The sequence below is a fragment of the Palaemon carinicauda genome, chromosome 3 (assembly GCF_036898095.1).
Source record: "Palaemon carinicauda isolate YSFRI2023 chromosome 3, ASM3689809v2, whole genome shotgun sequence".
In the NCBI taxonomy this organism is placed as follows: Eukaryota; Metazoa; Arthropoda; class Malacostraca; order Decapoda; family Palaemonidae; genus Palaemon; species Palaemon carinicauda.
In genome coordinates, this window is record NC_090727.1 from 120,980,177 (window position 1) to 120,998,645 (window position 18,469).

Genomic DNA, 18,469 nt, shown 5'->3' on the forward strand with positions numbered 1-18,469 from the left:
AATAAGTTTTAAACTTCGGTGACACGCTGCTATAATAACCTTCAAATATGTGAAATAATGATATTTTAGCAGACCTTATGTAAATATCTGGGGATTGAATACCATGTGATATATGCCAGCCAAATAAAAAGTATAAATTTATATATCAACCTTTACTATGCTCCTGAAAATATAACTAGATTCATATTAAAGGAAAAGTTCTGTCAGTATTTATAATTTGACTTAATATGATTTACCAAGCAAATTGGGAACAAATGCTGCAATATACCTTAGAAATGATTTTTGACTTATTTATAGATTATTGACATGATCATTTTCAAATGTTATGAGGAATGTCTGCAATACAGTTTATATGTAAATGAAATTGTTCAAGATATTGAATATTTTCTCTTATCTATTGCAGATGGGTTACTGGGAAGACCCTACAAAGATGATCAGTAGTAGCCTGCCCTCCACCAACCCCTACGGGAACTACACCGTAGTCGACACGGTGCCCCACGATCTTCTTTATTTAGTTGATTCCCACTGGTACCAGTTTCCCCCTATGAACCCTCTTTGGTATAACCTAATTGCTTTTTGGATGATTCTCATGGGCTCCCTTGCTGTTGGCGGTAACTTTGTGGTTATCTGGGTCTTCATGTGCACCAAGTCTCTCCGATCTCCTGCCAATATGTATGTCGTGAATTTGGCTCTATCTGACTTTGGCATGATGTTTTGTATGTGCCCCCCAATTCTAGTGAACTGCTATTACCAAACATGGTCTTTCAGTGATATTGCATGTCAGATTTATGGTTTATTAGGTTCTGTCTTTGGAACTGCATCCATTTGGTCAATGGTTTTCATTACTTTGGATCGTTACAATGTTATTGTCAAGGGTTTGTCTGGAACCCCCTTGACTGTGACTGGCGCTTTACTGCGAATTTTTATTGTATGGGCGCAAACATTATTCTGGGGTATTCTTCCTCTGTTTGGCTTTTGCAGGTATGTTCCTGAAGGTAACATGACAGCCTGCGGTACTGATTATCTCTCTGAAGATATTTGGAGTGTAGTATACTTGTATCTGTATACAATTGATTGTTACGTGTTACCTCTGTTTTTGATCATTTATTGTTATACATTCATCATGAAAGCAGTTTTTACTCACGAAAAACAGATGCGTGAACAGGCTAAGAAAATGGGTGTAAAATCTCTGAGAAGTGACCCAGAAGCCAAGAAGACCTCTAGTGAATGCCGTCTTGCAAAAGTTGCCCTTACAACAGTGTCCTTATGGTTTATTGCATGGACTCCTTACTGCGTCATCAATATGGCAGGTCTCTTATATAAGCCTTTGGTCACTCCTCTGTTTTCTATTTGGGGTTCTGTCTTTGCTAAGGCCAATGCTGTGTACAACCCTATTGTTTATGCTATCAGTCATCCCAAATACAGAGCTGCTATGGAAAAGAAGATTCCATGCCTCTCATGCGCTACTGAAAGAGATGATGACAGCACTACTTCCTCTGACACTGCAACAGTTGCATCAAGCTCTGAAAAGGCCTAAACCAATGTAAGACCTGCTATATGTATGATACGAAAGGGTCATATCACCCATCCGAGGCGAACGATATCAACGACCAATTTCAATCTTGAAGTTGCTCCTAAGTTTTCTTGTATCCCTTAATAAATCCTTTGCAGAGACAAAAAGTACTCTTTGTTTGATTCTTCCTTTCTTCTTAATTTCATGAACATTATATTTGGGTATAAATAAATCATATAAAAGTGTTTGAATTATAAAACCATAAACAAGGTAAGCAAAGATAAATTAGAGTGCCTTCATGTGTTTATTTTAACTCTATGATCAAACTATCAGTGTAAATATCTCCTTGATTGAGCCCTGTAAAAGGCAATTTATTTTGAGTTTCTTAGGAACGATATTTACTCATGGTACTGCATGTGATAACTCTCTTTTCAAGTTATGGGCCAGATATTTTAATACCTTTAGAGAACTTCTCTTCATTGATTTGGGTAGTTACAAATACTTCAAATCAATAGTTTTAAAATACTTACTATCCCGTACATTCACAAGTAATTCTTCGATCGAGGGCAATGGAAATGTATTATCCGTAGTGACTGCATTTAATTCCCTATAATCAACACTCAATCTTACCGAGCCATCCAATTCCTAAATGCTACAATTGGAGAAGTCCACGGGGATTCACTCTCCTTGTTCCCTTAATTTACTACTTTCCCTTTCTATTTCTCCCTGGAAATGAATGGGTACCTTATAAGGCCTTGACCTGATTGGCTCCGCCTGCCCAGTTTCAATGCTATAGGGAAATAGACCAATCCACTTGGGGGCTTGTCTCTAATCGCAATTACATCGGAATAATTATTAACAGTGTAACTAACTACAGGTTGATATTCTGACGAACATAGATTTCGAGCTTGCATAATCAAGTTCTGTGTGCGTTCGTCTGTGTGGGCTGTAGATGTGACTCCCAAGATCCCTTTATTAGCAATTTCACATAACTCTAATTCACACACAGAATTACTTCCTAACACAACTCTTTTATTCAATAAATTAACTATCTTTATATCAGCTCTGTTCTCTTTTATTTCTGATAAGCCCTCTAAGACTGCGTGCACCCAATTGTCATGGGGTTTAACAACGACTTTGGCTCCTTCCGGAAGAGGCTGATACGGGGTTATTGATATGCTCGTAAGTGTCTGGGGAGACAACACTTATCCTCTTTCAGGAACAGCTGTTACCTTGCTTAATTGTCTCTCCTTGCCTGCACAAGCACTTACTCTCTCATGACTTTCTATCGACAAAATGCACCCTCCTGCTTTTAGTGTTATTATATCTTTTTCCCCAAAAATGCATTTTTGAATACTACTGGTAAAATCAATTCCTAATATAGCCTCAATTTCTGGAATTCCCTAGGTGGGCAAGACAAAAAAATCATGTGTAAACTTCACAGATCCCACCGTAAAGTTGACGATCGTCGTATGGATTACTCGTAGTTTATTTCCTCCTGGCGTGTCGAAGATGAAGGATACCGCTGACTGTAATGGGTTTGAGGAGAATCTTTTTTCAATCATTGAAACGCTGGCTCCTGTGTCGATCAGCGCTCGAATGGGTTTATCTGGTAGGTCAATCCTAACTGCTAACATTCTTAGCTGCCCATTAGGATATATGGGGCACGGGCCAACGACCTTGCTTGCAATGGTGCAGCCCCCTGGTGCTGCGGGGGTGAGGTCAGGGTACTGATGGAGTTCCAAGTGCCGGCTCTACCAACTCTACCAAGTCCATTGTAGTCACTCCCATTGCTGCCTCGGCTGCTGCTTCTGATGTCATGCAGGGGAGGGGTATCGATCTCCTTCATCTCCCCCTTTCCTCTTTTTCCTTTTCCTCAGATGTTGGGCAGGATGTGGTGTGTGTGTGTGTGCCACAGCCCGCCTCCCCTCTGCATTTTTTGCTGGGCACTCTTTATATAGATGACCGTAGGCCTGACAAGTGTAACAGCGGGGGGATCATTGGGTGGGGCACTCCACTCGTCGGTACCCCTCTCCCCCACACTACCAAAATCTGAAGACTTTTCTCACCTGCTGAATGCATTCTCCCCTCTCCCACTTTTGGGGTTGGTGAGTGCCTCTCTTGGCTGCCACCTTTTCGGAATCGGGGCAGTTATTCTCAGTCATTTTTTCTTCTGGCAAACTGTCTAGAATGTTGTGTATCACCATCACTACGTCTGCTAATGAGTGATTGTCATCAAATAAATAACCTCATAAACACGGGTTTACTATTCTGCGAATATGTTTATGGGCAATTGCTTTTTTATCACGTTCTGTGAGATTGGCAATATGGGTAGCAAATGAATCACAATCCCAAAAAATGCGAGTTGCAAAACTAAGAAAGGATTCACCTTCCGAATTTTAGGTTTGTAATTTTCTTTTATGTCCTACTTTCTTGCATCGGGTAAGGCATAATTATCAATTAACCGTCGTTTTATTTCAGTGTAGCTTCTTAAATGGTCTCTTGGGCAACACATTACCTCCATTGCTGGGGCATCTTTCAGTAATCTAATTACTTGAATAGCTTTTTCTCTTTCAGACCACCCATCTGTGGCTACTTAAAAGTCTCTCAAAAACACTTCCATCGATTGAATCTATTCATTTGGCCGATGGTCATATAAAGGCCTAACATTTGTCTAGAGTTTTGACAATTCCTGAACTGAGGTGTTATCTGCACTTGGCAGTGCATGTTTACTTTCACTTGTGTGCGCTCGAACTTCGTTTATGTACGTCTTATATGCTGAGGTTGCGCGCCGCTCCTTTTCTTGTTCAACCAAGACTCTGTTCATAAATTCTGCTAGGTTATCTAACTTATTTTCTAATTTCTGTGTTCGAAATTCTTGTCTATATTCTTCCTCGACATCACTATAACCAACTGCTCCTTTGTTTTTATCTCCTGTTTTTATTACAAAAAGGTTTGTGAATACATTATGTACAGCCAATACTCTCAGGTGAGTACCTTATCTACTAACTGCTCAAATGGTACTGACTACCTCTCACAAGCCAGATGCAATCTTGCACTCTCAACATGCTGAATTGTTAGGTTTTGTGGAATTTTCCACTGTGATGGAAATATACTGTTACATTTTGATTCTAGGGACACGTCACATATAACAAACTTCAGTGATAGTGCCCTCTAATTTAAGACATTCAAAGTACTCTTAAACAGTTCGTTCAACTCACTATGAACGAACAAGGATTAGGACACACACACACACACACATATATATATATATATATATGTGTGTATATATATATATATATATATATATATATATATATATATGTATATATATATATGTATATATATATATATATATATATATATATATATATATATATATATATATATATATATATATATATATATATATACTATATATATATATATATATATAGTATATATATATATATATATATATATATATATATATATATATATATATATATATATATACTGTATGTACATACATATATATATGTGTGTATATGTATATATATATATATATATATATATATATATATATATATATATATATTGTATTTTTTTATAGATAAGAGATGCAGGATTAATAAGTTTAAATTATTTGAAGTTAAATGCATCAAATTGCGCTAATGTGAAATCCCAAAACATATAATACGGCTATTGGCACTAAGATTAAGGTATTGTAAAGTTATTGAAATGTACACCCATTTTTTTCTCACTGCACTGCACAGGGCCAATGAATTTTTTTATACGAATGATAGCAGTAGCAAAAATATGCTAACAGTCTTCTGGCCCGGAGAGGTGACCCTGCTAACCCTTGGCGTCCTTACTAAGGACGAACCTTCGTAGCAAAGTGTGCTGGAATATGGATCAACCCAACTTTGTGTGACCCAGTATATGCCTAACACTAACATCCATAGAGGAAATCAAGGGAAAGCCTTAATGAGTTCCTTCTTGCAAGATCTGGTGACCCTCAATGCATCTTACACGCGCATCAGTGCCTATAGTGTGTAGGGGGTTAAGTAACATGGAGTAATTCAGCCTTCGCAATTCATTCAATTGCAAAATAAGAATATGTAATTTAATATTACTCTTTGTTACATACACGTCCATAACATTGCCTACCCTTTTTTTAAATCAAAGAACGAATTGCACAGGTTGATGATTAAGGAAAAAAAAAAAAAACAAATAGGGCAGGAAGGGAAAACTGTAATCCATACTTATGCAACTTTGTCTATTACTGCAATACTCAATGTGATTTGCTAAGTTTTGTCATCCATTAGGATACTAAACTAGTTTCACGAATCCAGCATCATTTTCTCACTTATAGATCTTAATAAATTTAGATGCATCATATCTTGAGATATCTCATAGATGCCACTGGAATTTGGTAACCATCCCCACCATATACTGAGTCAGTTTTTTTGGTGGGGCTATCTGAGGTCTCTGTATCATTTCCTTTTTCTGGAACACACACTGGATATATTTGCTGTAAATTTAGCCTTCTCTCCTGTCCCTGAAAATTTATTCCTTTTGAGATGGCCTAGGAAAATCAATTAACCCACATGATGTTTCCAAGCCTTCCTTCACAGAGCAGGAGAAAGCTTGAGAGACACTTGAAAGGACCCACAGTTAAATAACCCTGAACCCCAGCCATGTGGACTGCTCACGAGGATCCATCAGGGAACCAACTCCATTGCTAACTGGCCAGACAAATCCTTTTCAAAATGGCATTCAGTACCTGTGGTGATAACGCCATCAAATGCCTCTTTTGGAGTGAGAACTCACTGGCACTCCAGTGAACCCCTTTTTTTGCCTCACAACACTCACCTATGGATTGCTATCTAATACAGCCCAGAAAGTTGGTGCTAGAAAAAAAAAATCTATTCAGCACTATCCGAACAATTGCGATAGTTGATTTCAATGGTAATTCTCTTACCATGGGTACTAAAGAGCGATTCTTCATGTCAGCCAGATGAGAATCCTGAGTCTATGATTGTTAAACACACTAGAGTTCAGGAAGGAAGACTCCTTAAATGGAGAATAAAGAGAATGGAAAAGATTCGGCAACTTCTGTTGCCCTTTGCTAACTCCTGGACTCACTCCTGAAAAAAAAGAAGCACATCTCTTTTTCATTCATCGGGAATCTAAGAGTCCTTGCACATTTATGAATGAAAGGGAATTATATCTCTTGATACCCATTTAGAGGAAGGGAGGAAGCATCCTCGCAACTAACCAGAGCCATCCTCACATTGAGTTGTGGCTTTAGTTTGGATTTAATTTTCAAAAAAAAATTTAGGGTCTCTTTCTAATATTTAGGGGAAATATTTTGCTTGAATAATTGATAATTATTAGTTATCTGTGAATACCGTAGAACTTACCATAGTCGAGTGTTTTATATTCCTTCCCATGTTTGTATCTGTTCAAGTTCTCTCCCTAGTATATACAGAGGGAAAGCGTGTATAATAAATGAGTCAAGTTCAAGACAAAGTAAAAGTAATTTGAGAACGTAATATGAGTTGTCAGTTGTTAAAAAAATTCTAGCCAAATGTTATCGCTCAAATTACTTGCCTTCCTCACAAACATAAAATAAAATTACTGAGTTGATCATGGTGAAAATTTCCGTAGACTTTATGGGTAAAGATTGGCTTTTTAAAAAATATTTGCTAGGGATGTTGAATGAAATACATACCATGTGTTACTATAGTTGTAAAGGCATTTAGCTCTTACTCCTTGTCTTAGTATTTTATCTAAGGGTGAAAGATGTATTAAATTAAAGAACATTTTGAGCCAGTTTTCTATAATTCCTACCCATCTCAGGGCCTGTTTTTCTAAGTTAACAACTATTATTCTAGTTCTTCCTGGTAGTCGACTACAACCTATGTTTTTGTCGTATTATTTACGAATTCCTTTACGATGGAGAGTAACTGCTCCTAGATAATTGACCTCGAATAATGCCCTCCTTACAAATAAACCATAAGACATATGCCGCTGATAACTAACCCTATAAAAAAGGATAAATTAATAAAGAGGGAGAACTACTATAAATAATTAATTATATATAAGATAATTAAATTACTTGGCATATAGCCAAACTAGTAGATATTTGGAAGTAATAATGTTCAGTCTAAATTCAGTTGTTGAACTAATCACAATGGTTCAACAACTTTCCGAATAATGAATTATTTTTCTTTTTTACCCAGTCATGAAATTCATCCAAATTAAGTTTATTAGGGATGTGTATGTTTATGTGAAGCTAATAGAACGGTAAAATAGTCTTATATTTTATGATATGAAAAATATTGGCCAATCAACAGTAAAGGCAAAGATGAACAATGTGAAAAGAAAAAAAATGGCCCGGTAAGTGAACATACCTATATGGCAATCAAAAGTCCTTTCGTTCAGGTGAAAATCAACATGAAAGCTACAACACTCAAGGGATCACACAGCAAATCATAACCTAAAGAGTTCAGTCCAAATAGCCCTACATATAGAATACTCTGTTATTCTATCACATTTCTTAATGGGTGAATTGGCCAGGATGGATGGGAAGGGGACAATACTTCAGGGATATAGTCCTGGTAGTGGCGTGCTGGGCAGTTGTCTTAAAACCTAAAACATCTTGAATCTGCCTCGTCTTTCAGATCTTACAATTTCATTAAACAATTTCCCTACATTTCTTCAGGTAACATTGCTTAGATAATGTACTTACTCATAGGAAGAGAAATAGTAGAGATAAATAGGAAAGCACCTCAGAAACCTCATTGCTTCTCAACATTGTAAAATGCATAAGAATATAATCTAACAACATTTAGTTATAGGTAGCCTTTTATAATATTTTTTCTTTATGGTATAAGCTTCCTCACAATGTACTGATATAAACATTACATAATATATTGTACCCTGAAGACTTCTGTAACGACCGCTGCATTCACTTCCCCACCTATTTTTTTCTGTGTAAGTGAGCCGTTAGATGATAACTGAGAGATGAGTTGAATGCAATTAAACTTTATCAAACAGACATTGAGTTTATATACTAGGAATTGCGAGCAAGAACGTCTCTAAAATAAAACAACATAAAACCTGAGTTACCATACTTTCTCAGGTTGGTCTATCAATAGTGCTGGGAAGAGCAAGTGATAAATAACCAAAACCGTTATAGTGTACGAGCATGTATGTAACCTGGCTCTCCTCCTAAAAATGACATGCATGTGAAATAGGGCAACCTGCTCTACAGGCGTACTGTAGGCTGGTCCTCTAGCAGGAGATATGCAGGTTTTACACGATCAATTTAATCCAAGCGTTTTTTGCCACAAATGTTAATGGAGTAAGCCTTAGACATCCGATGGATGACTAGGAAAGGTCCCGTGTAAGGGGACCTTACAAATGGCTTGCTAGTGTTGTTGTGCATGAAAACATGCGTTGCTGAGTGCAGAACTGTTGTTATGTGTTGCTCTGCTGGGGGCTTGTAAGTCTGGGCACAAGGAGTAAATTTTTCCACAATATAACATAGATGCTGGAGATTATAGGAGGAGGTTGTAGACGGAAAAAAATAGGCAGGGACGACCAACAGGTCGCCGTACACTATTTCAGCTGCTGAGACATCCAGGGTGTCTTTAGGAGTGGTACTTAGTCCCAGGAGAACCTAGGGAAGTTGAGTAAACCAGTTGGAGTTATTTCTTTGGGACATCAAAGCGGTTTTGAGGGTGCGATAAAAACGTTCAACCATTATGTAGGTAGTTGTCTGATGTAGGGTGATGCCCAAGAGATTCGATAAAGATGTCCACAATTGAGAGATGAAAGTGGTACCCTTGTCAGAAGTATTATGCTCAGGGATGCCGAATCTCATTATTCACCCTGAGGGTAAGGAAGATGTACATAAGGCAGATGTTGGTGTTTCCATGGGAATGGCTTCAGGTCACTGGACAGAGCGGCCAATGATAGTAAACAGGTAACGATGTCCTTGTGATTTTCATAGGGGACCTACTATGATGACGTTAATGTGGGAAAAATGATATTGTACTTGAGGGAAGGTGCCCATTCCTGAATCCGTGTGTCCATGTACTTTTGAGGGTTTGGCATGAAGTACAGACGAGGACCCAATCCTTAGCATTCTTAGTAAAACCATGCCAAATGAACCTCATCTTCAGTAGCTGTGTAGTAAAAGGCGAAAGGGATGTAAAAGACCACCAGGGAAATTAAACACCAGTCGACAATGTGGGCCTGTATCCGTGGTCGTGGTCTACCAGTACTAATGTCACAGAGAAGGGTCCCATTAGAGTCCTTGAGGGCGATGCCATCTCAATGGAGGGATGTGCAGGATGTTCTACATGCTTGATACTTAGGATTTTTCCGTTGCACTTTTGTCATGGCATTGTAATTCAATTCCAGGTGAAAGGCTGCCAGTGTGTTTCTTGACAGGACATCGGCAACAGGACTCATCTCCCCAGGATTGTGTTGAAAGGTGCAATTATATTCAGCCAATGCAGAGAGATGTTGGTGTTGACAGGCAGACCAGGTGTCGGACTGTAGAGTAAAGGCATGTACCAAAGGCATGGGGTCCATGGGAATGATGAAGTGGGTACCTTCTAAGAAGTGACGAAAGTGACAGACAGCCAAGTGTACCGCCAGCAATTCGCTGTCGAAGGGAGAGTAGCTGGATTTTGCCTTGGACAGTTTTCTACTGAAGAAGACCAATTGACGGGGCGAGCCGTTGACCACTTGCTTGAGTACTGCACCAATAGAAATGTCGCTGGCATTGGTGGAGAAAATGAGAGGTGCATGTGGCATGGGAAACGTACGAGCAGCAGCGGTTCATAGGGCATTCTTTGCATTGCAGAAGGCCGCTTCTAGAAGAGGACCCCTCTTCAGGTCTTTTGGATTGCCCTTGAGGGAGGTGTAGAGGAGGCCAAAAGTGGTGGTTATGGTTGGCTAAAAACAGTGATAATAATGGATTGTGTCCACTAATTCTTGCAGTGCTTTGATGGTCAAGGATGTGGGGAAGTTCTGAACTCCTGCTACCTTTTCAGGGATGGGGTGGATCCCTTCAGGAGTGATGTGGTGCCCTAAGAAAGATATGTCATTGGCGCCAAAGGTACACTTGTTGTACCGGACTATAAGGACGTTCTGTTGGAGGCACTCGAGCATGATGTGTAGGTGACGGAGGTGTTCCTCTTTGGAGGAATAGAACACAAGTATGTTATCCATGTAACATACAAAGAATAGAAGGCATTGATTAGTGGCCCTAGCATTATGAAGGCCAAAACAGATGTAATTGGAAATTTTTGTTCCAAAGGGAGTGGTGATGGTGGTCTTGGGGATATCTTCAGAGTTCTTGGGCACCTAATAATATCCCTTCATGAGGTCAAGCCTGGAGAAAACTTTTGCTTTGTGTAGGTAGATAGTCACGTCGGTGATGTTCGGGAGGAGGTGGTCCAGTTATGTCTGCATGCTCAAATGCCTGTAATACCCACACAGATGCAGAGAGCCATCTTTCTTCAGGACGGTGTGTAAGGGTGACGACCATGGGTGTGAGGCCTTTTGGCAAAGGCCCATTTCTTTCATAACAGTAAACGTTTGTTAGGCAGCTGACAAGCAATTCAGGGCCAGACGCCTGAATTTGTCAAACACTAGGGTCCTCGTCGTCTTAATATGGTGATAAATACCCTGTTCTGAATGGAAGACATCCAAGTACGACATTAAGAGGTGGGCATAGGAATCCTTTGGTACGCTGATGTGGAGAGCGGGGACAGAGGGGCGGGTTAAAAAGGTGTCAACGAGTAAGAGTCCTCATTGACTAACAGTCATTGAGCAACATCAACCAAGAGGTGGAAATTGGTAATTTGACAACAGCGACGATAAAATTCCATTGATATTTGGCACTTCCAAACAATAATTTGAGGGTCTCAAATCCACGGGTGGGGATCGCAGATCCATTGGCAGATAGCAGGCAGAGGTCAACAGCCTTAGACAGACTGCATCATATTCTGGTAGAAGAGAATGGCAAGCACCTGTGTCTACCAAAAATTGCACACTCATACTTGCATCATGTAAAAAGAAAAGATTTATAAGAGGGGATGCCACACCACAAGTGATGGCCTACTTTCACGTTTTTTTTTTTCGGTCATTGACAACCATTCGCTCATTTCTTCGCATATGCCCTGAATCTGGAGTTGTAGTAGCATAACTACGACCAGTGGACATAGGTAAGGGGCTGCAGAGGTCGTTGGTTGGGGCATGAGTTAGTGGTGGGAAATTTAGGTGGAGGACGGCTTTATCACCACTCGAGTATGTCACGGAGCGGGTATCTGTATCCTACCGCATTCATGACAGCTTTGGTCGATGTTGAATTGTCCTCTTTGCTGGGAGTGTAGGCATTGATGGTAGTTTTGAAGGAGGTGAAATGGCTGTCCATTAGGGCTTCGACTTTGGTCATCAGGTCCTTCATGGGCAAGGTATCATCATTTGGGATTGCAGCGCTTACAAGTTCAAGTAGGTGTCATAGCCTACTGCTAGATAGTTATTGGTTCCTGTGATTGCCCAGACAGTACTACATTCAATCCCTCTCTCTGGTTATGGCTTATTTTGTCTTTGCCCGCAAATACACTAAATGTTCTGGCTTCATACACTGGACAACGCTGAGAAACCAAACAATTCTTTTTCGCTCAACGGGTTAACTACAGTATTGTAATTGTTTTGTAGTTACTTTCCTCTTTCTAAGGGTAGAAAACACTCTTTAGCTATGTAAGTAGCTGCTCTAGGAGGAGGAAACTCCAAAATAAAACCATTGTTTTCTAGTCTTGGTTAATGCCGTAGCCTTTGTATATTGGCCTTTAAATGTCGTGGATTAGAGTTCACTTGCCTGGTCGTCCGCTCGGGCATGGTGTTCTATCTTATTCCTCTTCTTGTGTTTTTTTTTTTTTCTTTTAGACTATATGTGAAGGATCCAGCCTAATGTGGTTACTGGTGTTGAAATATTTTGATTAATTATTCTTCTCCTGTAGTTTTTTTTATTTCCTTGTTTCCTGTTCTCACTGGGCTATTTTTCCCTGCTGGAGTCCTAGGGCTTAAGGCATCTTTCCAACTAGGGTTATAGCTTAGCTTGTAATAGAAATAATATATTATTTCTAAATTTACATACATATACATATGATGATTATAAAAGTACTTATATATGCACATAATACAAGAATAAATGTATATATATATATATATATATATATATATATATATATATATATATATATTTATATATATATATATATGTATATATATGTGTATATATATAAGTGTGTATATATACATGTATATTTATGTATATATATATATGCATATATATATTTATATATATATATATATATATATATATATATATATATATATATATATCTGAGTGTGTATTAGTATTTATGATTTTACAAATAATTGTATATATATATGCACACACACACACACATATATATATATATATATATATATATATATATATGTATATAAGTGTGTATTAGTACAGTATTTATGATTTTACAAATAATTGTATAAATATATATATACATATATATATATACTGTATATATATATTTATATATATATATACTGTATATATATATATATATATATATATATATATATATGGTTATTTATTTATATGTATGTATATGTAAATATATATATATATATATATATATATATATATATACATATATATATATATATATATATATATAAATATATATATAAATATATATATCTATATAAAATAACCTAATTTTTATGAGAAATTAGATTTATTGATCTTTCGAAGGAACCATCTCTCTTATTCTTCAGAAAACAAATGGTTACAAAGTTTTAAAAAGAGGCAGAAAACGTTTCGTAGGAAATAGAAAACCCCTTACATTCTCAGCGAAAATTAACAGCATTCACTGTGGTTTAACATTTCCTTAACAATGGCTACATTGGTTTTGACAATATTATTTAAAAACAAATCTAATTTATAATTACTTTGATGAATATTAAAATTCTTCGAATTTTGAATCAAAACAGTTTCAAGCAATTTTCGACTACGTGTTTCAGGTATTGATATCAATTAGTCCATATACTTAAAATCTATTGGATGATTTTATTGTATCGTGTTTAAAAACAGCCCTATTTTCATATTTTCTTCTATAGAATCTGTATGTTCTCTTTTTCTTCTTTCGAAATCTACCGACACTCCCATGTATATATACATGCTTTATTGGCTGTAGTTTATTTCCCTGATTTTGTCAACACATTCTTAATAGCTCTGTTTAAATATAGTTTGCAAGAAAACATTGTAAATCTTTCAGATTTTCAATTAACCACAAAGAAGAAATGTATTCCCGGGTATGGTCTTTCGTTTTCCCCTTTACCATCAACTGACTGCATTCTAGATTTTCTTGTAGATTTTTCTAAGTTAAAAAATGATCTAAAATTGAAGGTCAAAGATATAAATTGTTCTACTGTTACGTGTTTTACTTAGGAACTATCCTAAGTAATCTACAATTTAAGAAGCCGATACCAAAGAGTCTTTTAGGAGCACTTGAAGATCTGAAAAAAAATTAAGATATTCTTATCGCAAGGAAATGTTAAACCACCGTGAATGCTGTTAATTTTCGCTGAGCTTGTAACGGGTTTTCTGTTTCTTACGAACCTTTTTTGTTTCTCTCTCTTTTTTTTTTTAATTGAAACCATTCGTTTTCTGAAGAGGAAGGGTGATGGTCCCATCGAGATCCCAAGAAATTTTCTTTTCTGTAAATTGTTGTTTATTTTTTTTATATTTTACATACGCAGATTTTTTTTTTTTCATCCTCAAGAAATGAGTAGATTTGCCATTTAATGCTAACGGTGAATATTGTCTTTAAGTTTCTTGCTAAAGTGTTAAAATATCCTGAACAGCTTTAGATAATGTTAATCGTTTTGTGAGAAAAATATGCCCTGAGAGTGTTAAACTTTGTCCCCAAGCCCAGCATTAAATGAAATCAGATTATCCTTGGTTGGAAGTTCGCCAGAAAATTAGAAAGTCAGCCAAGATAGTACTATGGCTTCTACGATTTATTCGGTTGATTGCTTTTCGCCGCATACACTTGAGCTAGTTTAGGAAATTTTCTCCTAGGAAGTATAAAAGCTGCTTTGAGACCGACGACCCAACAGAGCTTTGGCAGCATCTCGAGCTGAACGCAGATCTTTCGTTCGTGCAACTGCTGCTCTTTTTTTACTTTGCGATACATCGAATCACCTCGATAAGGTAAGGAAGTAACTTACTTTGAAGAAAAATATGTATTAGGCAAAAAATTGAAACTCTTTATTTGGCTCTATACGTAAAAATAGTCTTTTTTATTTTTCATTCTTATTACTCACTCATTTTCGTTGTCCTCTCCTTCATACCTCTAAGGTGTTTAGTTTTTTTTTGGGGGGGGAACGCTTCAGTTCAGTATATATGCTTTCACTTTCTAAACACTCCTCAATTAGTAACATCACATTGATCCTACGCTAGTTGGATTCTCTAGATTGTAAGGAGCATTGGTTAGTTCATATCTGGAAACCCATCTGTTCTGCCATCAGAGGTGGTTCATCATGAGGCCATTACGACATATGATCCGTCACTCTGGGTTTTTTTTTTTTTTGCCACTCTAAAGCGCATGTAGACTCTCCTCCGACCATTGACCGGGAACTCGACAGAACTATCCTTTACAAATGGAGTAAAATTCAGCAACCAAAAATATTAGAAGGGATTTATCGGGAAAAAAGTTAAGCTTCATTGATATGTTCAAGCATGGTACTCTTTTAGAAGAGAGATAATTTCAATTACTACCAAAACTTACCTAATATAAAATGATTTTTAGGTTTACAATCGAATAGAAATAGCCATGATTGTTACATTTCATTTTGCGACCCACTAATTTTCAGTATTTGTTTGACTGAAGGTTGTTTTAACCATGAATTCATTTCAGTTGTTTTTTGTTTTAAAATTCCCTTAAGAACTGTGAGGAGAGAGATATAACTTAAAAAAAAAGTATTATTAATGTTGTAAATCACAGGAGTTTCATCACATAATTGTATCAAATATGAATGTCTGACACGAAAAGTATTAGATCTTTTAGTGCACCTGGCTTACTTTGTTTAATCCTATGATGGACTGAAGTCGCTTCACAACAATGGAGATTTGGTGACTTTTACAATATTGTGATAGTCTGTTTTATAGGACTAATTATATTTCAGTCACTTCTTATGAAGTTGTGATAACTAAAAATATATGAATGGCCACTATGAAAATATCAGATTCGTTTTAAACTTTAGTAACATGCTTCTATAATAGCCTGCAAACTTGTGAAATAGTGAAATTCTGGCACACTCTCTTAAACAATGTCAAAAAGAAGTTTCACATTCCCGATATTTTAGCAGACCTTATGTAAATATCTTAATAGGGTTGAATACTATGTGATATATGCCAGCCAAATAAAAAGTATAAATTTATATATCAACCCTTACTATGCTCCTGAAAATATAACTAGATTCATATTAAAAGAAAACTATGTCAGTCTTTATAATTTGACTTAATATGAGTTACCAAGTCAATTAGGAAGACGTCTCGAACCGTCGACCTAACTACACCATGACTCCTGGGAGGAAGGGCACTAATGGCTTGTACAACACACAACCGTACACTACTGGGTCTAGGCGATATCAGGCAAGGCAGCCGGTCGGGACTACGGTCTACCCAAAAGCCAAAGCAAAAGTCCTTCAAAAGAAGGCAAAGGTGCTTACCCCAAACGAATGGAAAAAAAAAACATGCTAATAGAAGAAGAAGAAGAAGAAGAAGAAGAATAAGAAGAAGAAGAAGGCAATTGAGAGCAAATTCTGCAATATACCTTAGAAATGATTTTTGACTAATTTATAGATTATTGACTTGATCATCTTCAAATGTTTTGAAGAATGTCTGCAATACAGTTTACATGTAAATGAAATTATTAAAGATATTGAATGTTTTCTCTTATCTATTGCAGATGGGTTACTGGGAAGACCCTACAAAGATGATCAGTAGTAGCCTGCCCTCCACCAACCCCTACGGGAACTACACCGTAGTCGACACGGTGCCCCACGATCTTCTTTATTTAGTTGATTCCCACTGGTACCAGTTTCCCCCTATGAACCCTCTTTGGTATAACCTAATTGCTTTTTGGATGGTTCTCATGGGCTCCCTTGCTGTTGGCGGTAACTTTGTGGTTATCTGGGTCTTCATGTGCACCAAGTCTCTCCGATCTCCTGCCAATATGTATGTCGTGAATTTGGCTCTATCTGACTTTGGCATGATGTTTTGCATGTGCCCGCCCATTCTAGTGAACTGCTATTACCAAACATGGTCTTTCAGTGATACTGCCTGTCAGATTTATGGTTTATTAGGTTCTGTCTTTGGAACTGCATCCATTTGGTCAATGGTTTTCATTACTTTGGATCGTTACAATGTTATTGTCAAAGGTTTGTCTGGAACCCCTTTGACTGTGACTGGCGCTTTACTGCGAATTTTTATTGTATGGGCGCAAACATTATTCTGGGGTATTCTTCCTCTGTTTGGATTTTGCAGGTATGTTCCTGAAGGTAACATGACAGCCTGCGGTACTGATTATCTCTCCGAAGATATTTGGAGTGTAGTATACCTGTATCTGTATACAATTGATTGTTACGTGTTACCTCTGTTTTTGATCATTTATTGTTATACATTCATCATGAAAGCGGTTTTTACTCACGAAAAACAGATGCGTGAACAGGCTAAGAAAATGGGTGTAAAATCTCTGAGAAGTGACCCAGAAGCCAAGAAGACCTCTAGTGAATGCCGTCTTGCAAAAGTTGCCCTTACAACAGTGTCCTTATGGTTTATTGCATGGACTCCTTACTGCGTCATCAATATGGCAGGTCTCTTATATAAGCCTTTGGTCACTCCTCTGTTTTCTATTTGGGGTTCTGTCTTTGCTAAGGCCAATGCTGTGTACAACCCTATTGTTTATGCTATCAGTCATCCCAAATACAGAGCTGCTATGGAAAAGAAGATTCCATGCCTCTCATGCGCTACTGAAAGAGATGATGACAGCACTACTTCCTCTGACACTGCAACAGTTGCATCAAGCCCTGAAAAGGCCTAAACTTATGTAAGACCTGCTATATGTATGATACGAAAGGGTCATATCACCCATCCGAGGCGAACGATATCAACGACCAACTTCAATCATGAAGTTGCTCTTAATTTTTTTGTATCCCTTAATAAATCCTTTGCACAGATAAAAAGTATACTTCGTTTGATTCTCCCTTTCTTTCTAATTTCATGTACATTCTAGATGAGCATGAACTAATAGTATAAAAGTTTTTAAAGTATAAAATCACAAACAAGGGAAACAAAGATAAATTAAAATGTAATTTTTGTGTTATTCTCAATTTTTTGCATGATCAAATTGTAAATTTAAATATCCCCTTAAATGAGTTTCTCTAAAGCAATTTTTTTAAGGTTCCTAGGAAAAATATACTCAAAGGAAAGTCCAGTTTGAAAAAATTTAAGTCTAACATTTGCTCATGGTGCTTCATTTTATAACTCTCTTTTCAAGGTATTGGCCATATATCTTTATACCTTTAGAGAACTTCTCTTCATTAATTTAGGTAGTTAAATGGGATATCAGTATATACTTTTGGATATACATACATATATATATATATATATATATATATATATATATATATATATATATATATATATATATATATATATATATATATATATATATATATATATATATACAGTATATATATATATATATATATATATATATATATATATATATATATATATATATATATATATATATATATATATATATATATATATATACATATATATGGTATTTTAAGATTTAATTTTCTTGCATT

The 18,469-nt window shown here is 36.7% G+C and overlaps 2 protein-coding genes across 2 annotated transcripts in view; both read left to right on the forward strand.

Moving 5' to 3' along the window:
* LOC137638444 (rhodopsin-like) overlaps positions 1–1,683 on the forward strand; it is a 2,861-nt gene extending 1,178 nt beyond the window's left edge. Inside the window, exon 2 of the mRNA XM_068370515.1 lies at positions 404–1,683. Within this exon, the coding sequence (XP_068226616.1) occupies positions 404–1,537 (1,134 nt within the window). The 3' untranslated portion in view covers positions 1,538–1,683. The remainder of the gene's footprint in view (positions 1–403) is intronic.
* Positions 1,684–14,660: 12,977 nt separating this feature from the next.
* Positions 14,661–17,812, forward strand: LOC137638445 (rhodopsin-like). Its single transcript, XM_068370516.1, has 2 exons — positions 14,661–14,801; positions 16,561–17,812. Exon 2 carries the CDS (start codon positions 16,561–16,563, stop codon positions 17,692–17,694), a length of 1,134 nt encoding a protein of 377 aa, XP_068226617.1. The 5' UTR covers positions 14,661–14,801; the 3' UTR covers positions 17,695–17,812.
* The last annotated feature ends 657 nt before the right edge of the window (positions 17,813–18,469 follow it).

Excerpts from the sequence above, each read along its gene's own strand:
- LOC137638445 (XM_068370516.1), top strand. The coding sequence starts at position 16,561 with ATGGGTTACTGGGAAGACCCTACAAAGATGATCAGTAGTAGCCTGCCC.